Source organism: Bos taurus, chromosome 24 (assembly GCF_002263795.3).
Source record: "Bos taurus isolate L1 Dominette 01449 registration number 42190680 breed Hereford chromosome 24, ARS-UCD2.0, whole genome shotgun sequence".
NCBI classification, from domain to species: Eukaryota; Metazoa; Chordata; class Mammalia; order Artiodactyla; family Bovidae; genus Bos; species Bos taurus.
Window position 1 is genome coordinate 20,785,448 of NC_037351.1, and position 12,701 is coordinate 20,798,148.

Sequence of the window (12,701 nt, forward strand, 5' to 3'; positions counted from 1 at the left end):
AGGCTGTGGAAGCCCCTCGACGGGGGATGCGGGGCCAGATCCCAGGAGTCCATGGCAAAGGAGAGGGGCTGCCAAGGCAGAGGCCGTGGGGTGGTGAGTGCACCCAGGTCCACAGACGTTGTCCTTCATCTCCCCCAACCCCGACTTTCTCCTACCTTTGGAGCGGGTACCACTGCTGTGCCCATTGTGCAGACAGAGAAGCAAAGCTTGTAGTAATAACGGAACCTGCATAAAGTCACGTGACTGATGGAAACAGACCTGGGCTGACAGCAGAGTCCCTGACTTCTCCATCATTCGCATCATCCTGCCGTTTGCTGCACAAGTGCCCCACTCAATAACCTTCTCCAGCGTTTACTAAGGATAAAAAGTGTCCCAGGTGTTTTAAGGAACTGGTTTAACCTCAGTACTGAAATCTAACAGAAAAGGACACAAAAAATTAAGATGGAAATATCTTAAAAAAATTGACAAACCAAAACTTAAAATACATGAATATAATAAAACAGGACCAAATAAGGTTTAATCCTAAGAATTCAAGAATTACATGATGTCCATGTTTTATTTATCTACATCAAATATCAATGTATAGACAACATCCATCAAAAGGTCTCTTTAATTTGGTAGCTTCCCTCCTCCCACCACTGTATTTTATAATTGGGTAATGCTGATTGTTATGCATTTCTTTTACATATGCCATCTTGCTGCTATTATTGACCCTAAAAATCTTTTGGCTGATTCATTTAGCTTCTTTTAGAGAAATAATCATTTCATCCATTTAAAAATAATCAGTTTATCCCCATTGTTCTAGTAAATATGCCCTTGTCTTCTATTTCACAGCTGAAATTTTCAGAGGAAAATTAAATAATCATGGGTATGCTTTCCCCTCTCCCCAGTGGGATACTATGTCAGTCTGGGTTCAGCAAATAATAATCATAATAGTTGTTAACATTTATGGAATGCTTATCATGTGCCAGATGAGGTTCCAACTAATTTATACAGATTTAGTCTTCAGAAAACTCCTATGAAGTAGGTAATATGATTGCCATTTTGAAAGTCAGGAAATTGTGGCCCAGAAGAGTTATGCAACATAGCTGAAGTCACATTAAAAAGTGACAGAGCTCGAACCCAACCCAGGCAGCCTGACCCCAGAGTCTGTACGCCTACCACCTCCCTGAGGCTGCCTCCCAGCTGGGCGTGCCCTCATGCATTCCCTCACTCCACACATGTTCACTGGTGACTAGTGTGTGGTGGACTCTCTGTCAGATCCACAAAGGACCATCTGTCTCAAGACAGCAACATATAAATCCTGCCCATGAGCCTGCCATGCATATTCTGGACTCAAGACTGCAACCTCAATTCTTACCTGAATTTCCAGCCTGCTGGCCCACTCTACAAATTTCAACTTGCTGGTCTCCAAAATGGTGTGAGCCAATTACTTGAAATAAATCTCTCCCGACAGACTAGCTATATTAGACTAGATGGACAGGCATATCTTACTCGTTCTATTTCTCTGGAAAACCCTAATTAATACAAACTCTGGTATCTGCCTTCATGGAACTTCCATGTTCCAAAACTTAAACTCAGTGAGAGTCTGTCAATGCCTGTTCATCATAAGCACTTTAATGGTCTTTTTCTCCCTGATACAGGCTTATTGGATCAGTATCATAGCTGCCTCTCCTTCCAAGTTTGCCTGTTTGCAGCAGAGTGAAATGGGAGTGCATCAGTTATCAGAATCTGGTGACCAAGAGGCAAAGGCAGTTTAACTTGACCTAAAGCTCCCCAGGGAGATTCAGATTCCATTCCTATCAGCACAGCCACTGCCAGAGAAACATCACAGGCCTAAGGGAGCAGCCACGCCAATCAGCTGCCCACACCCAAGGCCAATGCCACCCAAGTGATGAGAGAACTAAAACAGACATTCAATCAGAGGAGACTTTAGCCAAGGTGCCAGGGTCGTGACGGCACTATCGCTGAAGGAACTTCCCCCAAACTTCCTGCTTTCTCAGAATACATGAACTTCTGCAATAATGTCTATGGCCTCGGGAAGAAGATCTGGTTTAACCAAATAAGTCTCGCAGAAACCCGTGTGTTTCAGTCCTATCCCTGTCTCTCAAGAAAATATTTTTGTAAGAAAACGTATAAAGTCTTTGCAATGTAAGAACAAGTGCTTACGTTATTCTCTTGCGCTCAAGAGAATGGAGTTGCATGGAGCCAAAGGCTTGAAGACTTCTTCTTGAAGTCAACAGCAGAATCAATGCTGCCAGCTATTTCTCCACTGAACTAAGCTATGGTTTCAGTCAAGAGTAGAAAACACACATTGGACAATGCAGCAGAAGCAGAGACAGGGGCCCCCCAGCAGTTGCCCCAGGATAAGCTTCCTCTTAGTAAGCTTCTGAACCTCTGAGACTCAGCCAGTGCTCAGTCTGGGGGATGAAGAAGGATTTAATGCAGTCATCAGTGAGTTAAAGAGTAGTACTAGGGAAGATTAATTTGCTCAGAAGCTCAAAGTCCAAGAGAGCTGGTAGTCACTGCATTCATCTCCGGATACATTCTGGTCTCCCCTAGGAGACAGTATAGGTGAGAAGAATAAACTCTGAAGCCAGCTGTGTGATCCTAGACAAGCTACTTAGCCTCTATGAGGCTCAGCTTCCTTGTCTGCAATATAGGGTAATAGTATGCTTTGGTAACATATCTAATTTGCCAGAAAATTTGGAAAACTCAGCACTGGCCACAAGACTGGAAAAGGCCAGTTTTCATTCCAATCCCAAAGAAAGGCAATGCCAAAGAATGCTCAAACTACCGCACAATTGTACTCATCTCACACCCTAGCAAAGTAATGCTCAAAATTCTCCAAGCCAGGCTTCAACAGTACTCACGTACTTCCAGATGATCAAGCTGGATTTAGAAAAGGTAGAGGAACCAGAGATCAAATTGCCAACATCCGTTGGCTCACTGAAAAAGTGACAGAATTCCAGAAAAACATCTACTTCTGCTTTATTGACTATGCCAAAGCCTTTGACTGTGTGGATCACAACAAACTGTGGAAAATTCTTCAAGAGATGGGAATATCAGACCACCTGACCTGCCTCCTGAGAAATCTGTATGCAGGTCAAGAAGGAACAGTTAGAACTGGACATGGAACAACAGACAGGAGTACATCAAGGCTGTATACCATCACCCTGCTTATTTAACTTATGTGCAGAGTACATCATGTGAAATACTGGGCTGGATGAAGCACAAGCTGGAATCAAGATTGCCCGGAGAAATATCAATAACCTCAGGTATGTAGATGATACCACCCTTATGGCAGAAAGTGAAGAGGAACTAAAGAGCCTCTTGATGAAAGTGAAAGAGAAGAGTGAAAAAGCTGGCTTAAAAAACTCAACATTCAAAAAAAGAAGATCATGGCATCTGGTCCCATCACTTCATGGCAAAAAGATGGGAAAATAATGGAAACAGTAAGAGAGATTATTTTATTGGGCTCCAAAATCACTGCAGAGGGTGACTGCAGCCATGAAATTAAAAGATGCTTGCTCCTTGGAAGAAAAGCTATGACCAACCTAGACAGCATATTAAAAACCACAGACATTACTTTGCCAACAAAGGTCTGTCTAGTCAAAGCTATGGTTTTTCCAGTGGTCATGTGTGGATGTGAGAGTTGGACCATAAATAAAGCTGAGCGCCAAAGATGCTTTTGAACTGTGGTGTTGGAGAAGACTGTTGAGTCCCTTGGACAGCAAGGAGATCCAACCAGTCAATCCTAAAGGAAATCAGTCCTGAATATTCATTGGAAGGACTGATGCTGAAGCTCAAGCTCAAGCTCTAATACTTTGGTCACCTAATGTGAAGAACTGACTCACTGGAAAAGACTCTGATGCTGGAAAAGACTGAAGGCAGGAGGAAAAGGGGACGACAAAGGATGAGATGGTTGATGGCATCACCAACTCTATGGACATGAGTTTGAACAAGCTCCGGGAGTTGGTGATGGACAGGGAAGCTTGGCTTGCAGTCCATGGGGTCACAAAGAGTCGGACATGACTAAGTGACTGAACCGAACTGAACTGACTGAAGCCCACAATTCAAGATCATGAACCTAAGCTTTGGCCAGTGCCATGCAAGGGAAAGCTCTGTGCCCAAGGAATGGACATGCACTCTCTCTGTCCATTTCTATCTTTCTGGAAGCTAGGATACGGATGAAAAGGGAAAAGCTGAAGCAACAACTTTAGACACAGAGGTGGAATTCTCATTTTGAGGATGAATGGCTGCTCTACCAGTCCCAAGAAAGACTATGTATAGTTGGACTCTTACACAGGAAAGAAATTTTTATCTTTATACATAAACTGCCATAATTTGGAATCTCTTGTTTACATCACGGAAAACTGTACCGTATTCAACATACGACTTCCTGGCTTGATGTGATGCTGGTGGGAGAGCCATATTGTAACTATGATGAAGCATGAAAGATGAAAGCTATATCATCAGGATGACACAGCAGAAAGATAAAAGAAGCCTGGGTTCCTAAGAGCATCTTGTAATCAATTTATTACCCTTGAAATGGCTTAATTATCCAAACTTTTTAAAAAACAGACTTGGGACTTCCCAGTGGTCCAGTGGTTAAGACTCTGTGCTTCCACCGTACGGGGCACGGGTTTAATCTCTGGCTGGGGAACTAAGATTCCACATGCCACATGGTGCTGCTCCCCCCAAAATAAAAATAATTAAATGTTAATTATTTTAAATAGACTTCAAATTTTAGAGAAGTTTTTGGCTTTTAACTCCCTCCAAGAGATCACCCCCAATCTCTCTGGGCCTTGATGTTTCTCACCTGAGTTCCAGGCCAATATTTCTCACCTGGCCACCTTGCAACTTGAGGTTGACATAATCCCAGATTAACATGTATAAACCTCTTCTCCCCCTCCCCAAATTGCCCCCCATAACCTCCCTAATTCTCTAAGTAGTCCACCATCTGTATACCATCCACCTAATGGCATATGTCCATTTTCTTCTCCTGTTTCCCTCCCTCTATGAGCATCATATCTACAGATTCCTTCACTGGCCCAGGCCCCAGTCCACCTGCCTTCCTTGACCACCAGGTTCAGACCCATTAGATCACTCCCTTCCCCGCTCACAGCGGGCCACACTGACTGCAGCCTCCCTGCTCTGTCATTGGAGGGGTTCTGGGAGGGCTCCCTCTTTGCAGGTCAGTTTTCTTCTGAGTCCAACCCACACCAGAAAGCCCAGAACCCACCTGGGCGCCCTGACTCTTACCTGTCACCATGTTTGTCCTATTGCACAATTTGGCACTCGAGGGAACTTGGAGCCATGCCAGTTCCACTGTCCAATCGGCATGGAAGCTCATTTGTCTTGTCCGAGAACCTCTAAGTGGCTTTCTCCCAGGGTAATTGGAGGCTCTGGTCTAGCACTGATCCAGAGCAGGTGTGCAGGGGCCTCTGGGCTGCGCTGCTCAGCTCAGCACTGAAACCACCCTCCCAATTCCTCCACCGTAACCAAAGCAGGGCTGATGGTCTGCAGTCCAAGTCTTGCACTGAGAAGACGGGAGACCCTTAACTCTTTGGTGATTTGCCAAGAGAACCTCAGACAACAACCTCTTCTGGCTTAAGAGGAAAAGTGGGGGAAAACCCTTTACTGCATCCCACCCACACCTTTAACTAGAATCTCTCTTTTGTTAAAGTTTTTGTTTGTGGTTTGGTTTGGTTTGATGAGTTCTGCAGGTTTTTAGATTTAGGTTTAAAATATATTTTAGTGATTTCCCTTTCTACCAGGTCCAGATGCCAAGGAAACTTCAACAGAGATGTCATAGGTTAACTTTTGTATCGGACAGTAAGGAGGGAAAATGGCTTCTTATTCCTTCCAGCTTGACATTTTGAAAAGTAAAGAACTCTTTGAGTATCCGATGAAAGGCCATGAAACCCTTCTCCACCCCAAAATCCTGCATTCCCAACAAACTGCAGACATCTCAGGGGTTCCTGGACCCCTGCTACACACACGGATCCTCGGGGCTCACGTGCTACAGGCTGAGAAGCTGGGTGTCTAAGAGTCAAACAAGAGCTCTCTCCAAACTCCTCCGCACCCCCTAAGCATGGGGGCTGGCAGGGTGGGGTGGGGGCCCACCTGCCCCTGTGAATGGGCTTCCTCACAGCCCTTCTCACCCCCAGGCCTCACATCCTTCATCTCTGAGGCTCACACTGCACTCTCCCCACCCCCACTCCACAGGGTCTCATCTCATCTGACCTTCCCACTCCACAGTGCTGTGGACACAGGATGAGAAAACCGAGCAAGAAGCGCTGTCTCAGCGCTGACCCTCTAGCAAAGGCCTGAGGGGAGTCCAGAGAAGCACAGGTGAGTGTCCAGGGTTCCTCCAGGTCAGGAGCACCTGGGGACGTGCCCAACAACCACCAGCATCCCTGAAGCCCGGGGCTTCTCAGGCCCACTCACAGGTCTACTGCACCCCAACCTGCGGCCCTCGCTACCTTGGCAAAACCCCACCCTCTCACCTTCAGGACTAACCTCCAACCCGCTTCTCTGGGACAGCCCCCTGCGTGCCTTTCCTTTCAGAGGCAGGGAGGGGGACTAAGCAACAAGGTCCAGGGCTGGGGGGCTGGGGGAGGCAGAATCTGGGCCACCTCTGCCCCACGGGCAAGGCTCCAGCCTTGGTTTTCCTAACAATGAGCTCTCCCCACGAGAGCTTGGAATAGACCCCATCCTGCCCTAAAACCCAGTGACTCCCATATCAGTGCATGATCTCAAATTACAACTGTAACTATAGCTAAAGCTACTCGCTTTGGGTCTGTCTTACATGCTGGGAACCAGCTTAATGTTTTAGACACATCATCATATTTTACTTCACAACAACCCAAGGAGGCAGTATGATGGTTATATTATAATCATAATATATGATTATCGCATATATTATCCCCACTTACAAGGAAGCCAAGGCTCAGAGAGGTAAAGTAACCTTCCCATAGTCACACAGCCCTGAGGTTAACTGCAAAGCTCACGCCCCCAAATACTGTGCACAGCTGCTCTTTACACTCTCCTCAGGCCCTGAGACTCTGTTGGGGTCGCTGCTGATACAAGGAGGGAAATGGGAGTGGGTAGCATTGTCTTCATTTTATAAATAAATTTTATAAACTCTCATCAGAGGTAGAGTGACTTGCCCCATGTCACACAATGGCAGGGTCGGGAATAATAACCCAGGGGCTTCAGTTTCCACTGCCCCCTGCTGTGCCTACTCACTTCGCTGGCTTTGGAAGGCAATAAAAAGACCTGGCTTTACTCTGCTAGCATGATAATTGCTTTGTCCTTGTACTTTTGAAGGTCTTTCTCCTCTTCTCCAACTAGCTATATAGTCTAAGTGATCATTATAAACAAGGGGTAAGTTAAATTTTAGTCCTGGCAGAAAAGAGCAGGGTAATGGACAAGAACAAAGCAACCAGCTCCTCCAGCAAGAAAAACTGACTCTGAACACACAGAACCGACACCACCACCGTCTCCACACAGCCTGCCACCCATCTTCATTGAGTGGCCACAGCGTGAGCAGGTATCTTCCTATAATTTAACAACAACAACAAAATCAAGAAACATAATGATTTCATTTGCCCTTTTCACGCTTCACAAGGGCAATTCTTAACCAGGAGTAAATTATATTTTAACTCCCGTTTGAGGGAGGCGTGAGCTCTCAGGCACACAGACTCTGCCAAATGCCAAGCTTCTGAGAAAAGACCCAGGAGGGCCTCTCAGTGCAAGTGTGCCCTGCAGATGCACCCAGACACCTCCCTCCTGTGCAGGGAGCCTCCACCATCACACTGCTTCCAGCCAGCGCCCAGTAACTCACCACACGCCACCAGTGTTCACGGACGTGCTCAGGACCCAGGGATCACCACAGTGACCTGGCAATGCCAGGACAGCACCATCCTGGCCTGTCTTCTGCAGCCCAGGCCAGGCCCAGGGGCTCTCCCAACCAGAGATCAGGAGAGGTGGCTTCTTGACACTCTTCCAGATAAACAGGAAAGTCATCCTGGATATGTTCCAGAGGACAAAGGCTGAATCCCACAAATGAAGACTATTTCAGATAGAAGCCCCATTCTGGGGTGGGTTTGGGACCCAGCAGTCAAATATGCAGCTACCCGACCTCCTCTGGGCCACCCCCTCCCTCCCCAGTGTTTGCGGTTTCCCACGTCGTAAGTCCCGCCTTCTCATCTTGCCATAACTTGTTTCCCCAGCACCCCATGCCATGAGGGTGGAGAAATGTGGTCAAGGCTGCCCCTGTCAGACAGACCCATGGTCAGGTGATGGCTCAGAAGGGAACAAAGTGAGAAGGTTAGCCCCAGGATCTGCTCTGGGGGGCTTGCAGCAGGCTCCCTGGCTCTCTAGGCATGGCTGCAAAGAAGCTGGCATCTGGACACCATGTTTATAATATGAGCTGTAGCCTCAGGGCCAGGGGATGGAGCCACCCTGCAGTGGGTGCTGTCCAGCTACAGATAGTTATTAGCCTGGAACTGAGGAAGTCCTTGCATGAACCAACCGTATGTCCCCTCGGGTGCCAATGTACATCCTCAGGAGAACCTGAAATGTATATTCCAGAAGCTCCTGGGATGGCAGAGGAGCACGGAATTGGGAACCAGTCACACCTACGGTCAAACGTTGCTCCACCTTCTACCAGCTCTGCCTCCCTGGACATGTGATTGAACTCCTGGCCCTCAGTTGTTTCAAATGAAACATGGAGATGAGAAAATCCAATCCCAGGTTTGTGCCTATTAAGGAAATGAACCAGTAAACAGACATGCCATGAATAATGGCGTGTGGTTGGCATATCAGGTGCTTCATAAGGTTACTCTCTTCCCCACTCTTAACTCTTGAGACTCTTAGCTATTAACATTTTTTTCCAAGCTGTCATTTCCAAACTAGTCGTGTTCTGATAAGAAAGAAAAATATCAGGTCATGGTTTTCAAGCACAACAGCAGTACGGACATGTTTCAAATTGGCAATGATCTACTCGTAACACTCCTGAGATCTATTTGATCAATGAAACATCAAGTCATCCCATTAGACTGTCATGCACCTAATGCTGACATCTTAGATAAAGAATGTCATTGTCAAATACTTGGTAAAAACTATAGCAAAGGAATTTCCCCAAATCTTTCAGTCTTAACAATGTAATTTTTTAAAATGATGGTGAGCAGAATTTGATGTGACTTAATAGAGATACCCCTCATGTGTGTACAGCCTATGGCATTTCCCAAGTCTTTTCATGGCTTCTGAATCCACTCAGGAGACAGGAAGCGCATCCTGAGAGAACTTGACTGGGTTCCAACCAAGGACCCTGGTCTCGGTGCTCAAGCGCACGGCACTCAGGAATCCATTCTGGGCTCCTCTGTTCACCTGGCTCCTAGTGCACATTAAGTGCCTCTAATGTGTTGAGAAAAGGCTAGGCTGGGTATTCAGGCAGGCCCAGTTCTTATCTAGGAGAATTTTAGCAGCAGAGAAGAGAAATAATTAAGGGGACCATTAATGGGGAGAGGACCATAACTTGTGATAGGTATTAGAGCAGAGAAAACTCGGGAAGTCATCAATATATTCTGGTGTCAGGAAAGCAGCACCAAGAAGCCTCCCACTTTTCCTCATTTTTTGAGCCACTCATGAAAATCAGCACTCTCAGATAATATTCATTTGACTGCAGTACATTTTTAACTCAGGAAAGTTTGCCTCAAAAAATTTTTTGAAGAAATCCCTGAGTAGCAGGCATAGATGGCTGGGCATTATTTGGAAAGGAAGAGGGAGCCTTTGAAGGTTTCTAAGGAGGAAGGTGATAAAATCAGAGAGAGATTTGGTTCTGGATGAATGAGGAGTAGAAAGGGAGGTGCGGGGGCCCATCCAAAGTGTATTTTGATAATCTAATAAATACATAATAGTATTTTACAAATATTAATGTCTTGGTTTGGGCAAATTTGCATTGGTTATGTAATATGTTAACATCATGGGAAGCTGCGTAAAGTGTTATTTGGAAAAGTCAGTGCTTTACTTTCAACTCTTCTGGGAGTTAAAAATCATTTTGACACGAAAAGTTAAAAAAATCTGGAAGAGAATAAAACAATCACTTGAAAAAAATAATCTAATAAACATAGGAATGGCTAATTGTATGGGTATATTCCTACAGTGGCTTCGCTTTCTGTATATATTTCTGGTTTTTTATATGAATTGCTTTATTCAGACTCACAGCAATCAGAAATACTAAGCAATTCTAGGTATAGGCTAAAAGTAACTTGATATTAACTAACATAATTAATAATTATTTTTTCCACTAATGAGTTCAAAAGATGATACAGTATAAAATGATCTAAAGGGGCATCTGCCAAAAAACTAAATATCCAGGAGTTATCAACAAAAACAATGTATAAAATAGTTGTCAATCCACTAAAATCTGGAAAATATTAATTTAACTACGTTTGGGTTAAAAAGAAACTTTGAATGTAAATATCACATGCTTAATTAAACTACACCAGAAATTCTCAACCCCTGAATAACCTTACCAAGAAGAGCTACTCAAATTCAAAGAGTCTGCAGTTACTACTGGTGAGTCCTTTTGTGTGACTATGAGTGAGACAAGGTGAAAGCTATGGTGATTTCTCCAAAATATTTGAAGGCCTCAATGAAGCCCCATTTCGTGGAGGGTCGGGACCAGCTGGCAGGGACAGCAGTCACTCTTACCCAGCGTCATCCTGGAAGCCTTCTAACTCGTCCCGTTGCTCGGCCAGGGTGGCCTCCAAGTCCAGGTAAGTACCATTGTGGGAGAGCTGCAGGGTGCAGTCGTCCAGCTGCAAGAGAAAGAGCTTGTTAAGCCCAGCCTGCTGCTGAGGTGGGGGCTGGAACCCAGAAATCACTTCCTGTTGCCCTCGTGTGTTTTCTGAAATCAACCATTATCTGGAACTTCCCTGGTGGTCCAGAGGCTAAGACTCCACGCTCCCAGTGCATCAGGCCGAGGTTCGATCCCTGGTTAGGGAACCAGATCCCATATGCCACAACTAAAGATCCCACATGTCGTAACTAAGACCCAGCACAGCCTAATTGATCAATCAGTATTTTAAAATAAATCAATAAAACCATGCATTATCCCCAAATCTGGATCCTAATGGAAGAGGTAGGATGTTCATATAAACAGATTGGAAGCAAACTGCATAACAGGTAGACAGAAATTATACCCACTACGTGAATGACATAGACAGGACCTATAAGACGTGGCCAGGGGAGGAGAGGCACTGGGCCAATGTCACCTTTCACTCTCAGGGGCCCAGAAGAAGCCATGGATTTGGAGAGTGGAAACTAAGATGCCAATGGGACCATGGATTGAGAGACACAGAGTTTAAAAGGCAAATTTGGTGGAGAAAACATGCTGTTTCCTTTGACCCAGTGAGCAGCCTACTCACTCAGATTCTATGGTCAGGTTCGTTCCATTATAATTAATGCTGCTGCTAAGTCGCTTCAGTCGTGTCCGACTCTGTGCGGCCTCATAGACGGCAGCCCACCAGGCTCCCCCGTCCCTGGGATTCTCCAGGCAAGAACACTGGAGTGGGTTGCCATTTCCTTCTTCAATGCATGAAAGGGAAAAATGAAAGTGAAGTTGCTCAGCCGTGTCCGACTCTTAGCGACCCCATGGACTGCAGCCTACCAGGCTCCTCCACCCATGGGATTTTCCAGGCAAGAGTACTGGAGTTGGGTGCCATTGCCTTATCTGAATGGCAATATATTCAAACTACAACTCACCAAAAAGGACACTAGATCTCTTTATTACTAGTCTCATTTTTAGAAAATTTATTTAATAAATATTTGTTGTTGTCATTGTTCAGTCGGTAAGTTGTGTCCACCTCTCTGCAACCCCATGGACTGTAGTCCACCAGGCTCCTTCTGTCTACAGAATTTCGTAGGCAAGAATACTGGAATGGGTTGCCATTTCCTTCTCCAGGGGATCTTCCTGACCCAAGAATCAAACCTGCATCTCCTGCATTAGCAAGCAGATTCTTTACTACTGAGCCACCTGGGAAGCCCATTAACAAATACTTATATGTTGTTAATTACATCCATTTGTAATTCTAAGCATTTTACATGTTACATCATCTCATTCTCACACAAACTCTAGTGATTTCCTTTGTTATCCCCATTTCACAATGAGAAAGCTGAGTCACAGAGACAGATTAAGACACTTGTCATATCTGATAAGTGATGGAGGAGGGATTTGAATTCAGGGAATCTGAATTGAGGTCATGCTCTTGACCACTATGCTCTGCATCTGCTCTATGGCCAGAGACCTTCTGAGGACTTGAAAATACGCTCACAAAATGCAACTTTGGTGATTGGAGTGCTCTGGTCTGGCCAAGGTAATGCTGCAAGCTTGCCAACACCATTCCCTTTCCTCCTGGGGACAGAGACCATGTATTGCAGGTTTATAGTTGGGCTATTGCTGGGTAACTGAGTACTGACCACTGGAATATAGGTGAAAGGGAAGAATCCCAACAGGCCTGGCCAAAACACTCCTACCCAACCGCACACCTTTCTTCTCATGCCTGTGGCCAAATATAGAGGAGCCAGAAAGGACTCTCAAGTCTGGAAACCAGCAGACCCCAGATAGAAGCAGCTCAGGTCCCCACATCACTGCATGGAAGACAGCATTGTGCTGCCCAGCTCCCACT

The 12,701-nt window shown here is 45.5% G+C and overlaps 1 protein-coding gene across 9 annotated transcripts in view; it reads right to left on the reverse strand.

Moving 5' to 3' along the window:
• Window positions 1-12,701, reverse strand: part of FHOD3 (formin homology 2 domain containing 3) — a 521,883-nt gene that overhangs the window by 449,149 nt on the left and 60,033 nt on the right. For all 9 annotated transcript variants that reach the window (NM_001191215.1, XM_010818738.4, XM_005224047.4 and 6 more), the window contains exon 2: window positions 10,726-10,832. In NM_001191215.1, the coding sequence (NP_001178144.1) occupies window positions 10,726-10,832 (107 nt within the window). The remainder of the gene's footprint in view (window positions 1-10,725; window positions 10,833-12,701) is intronic.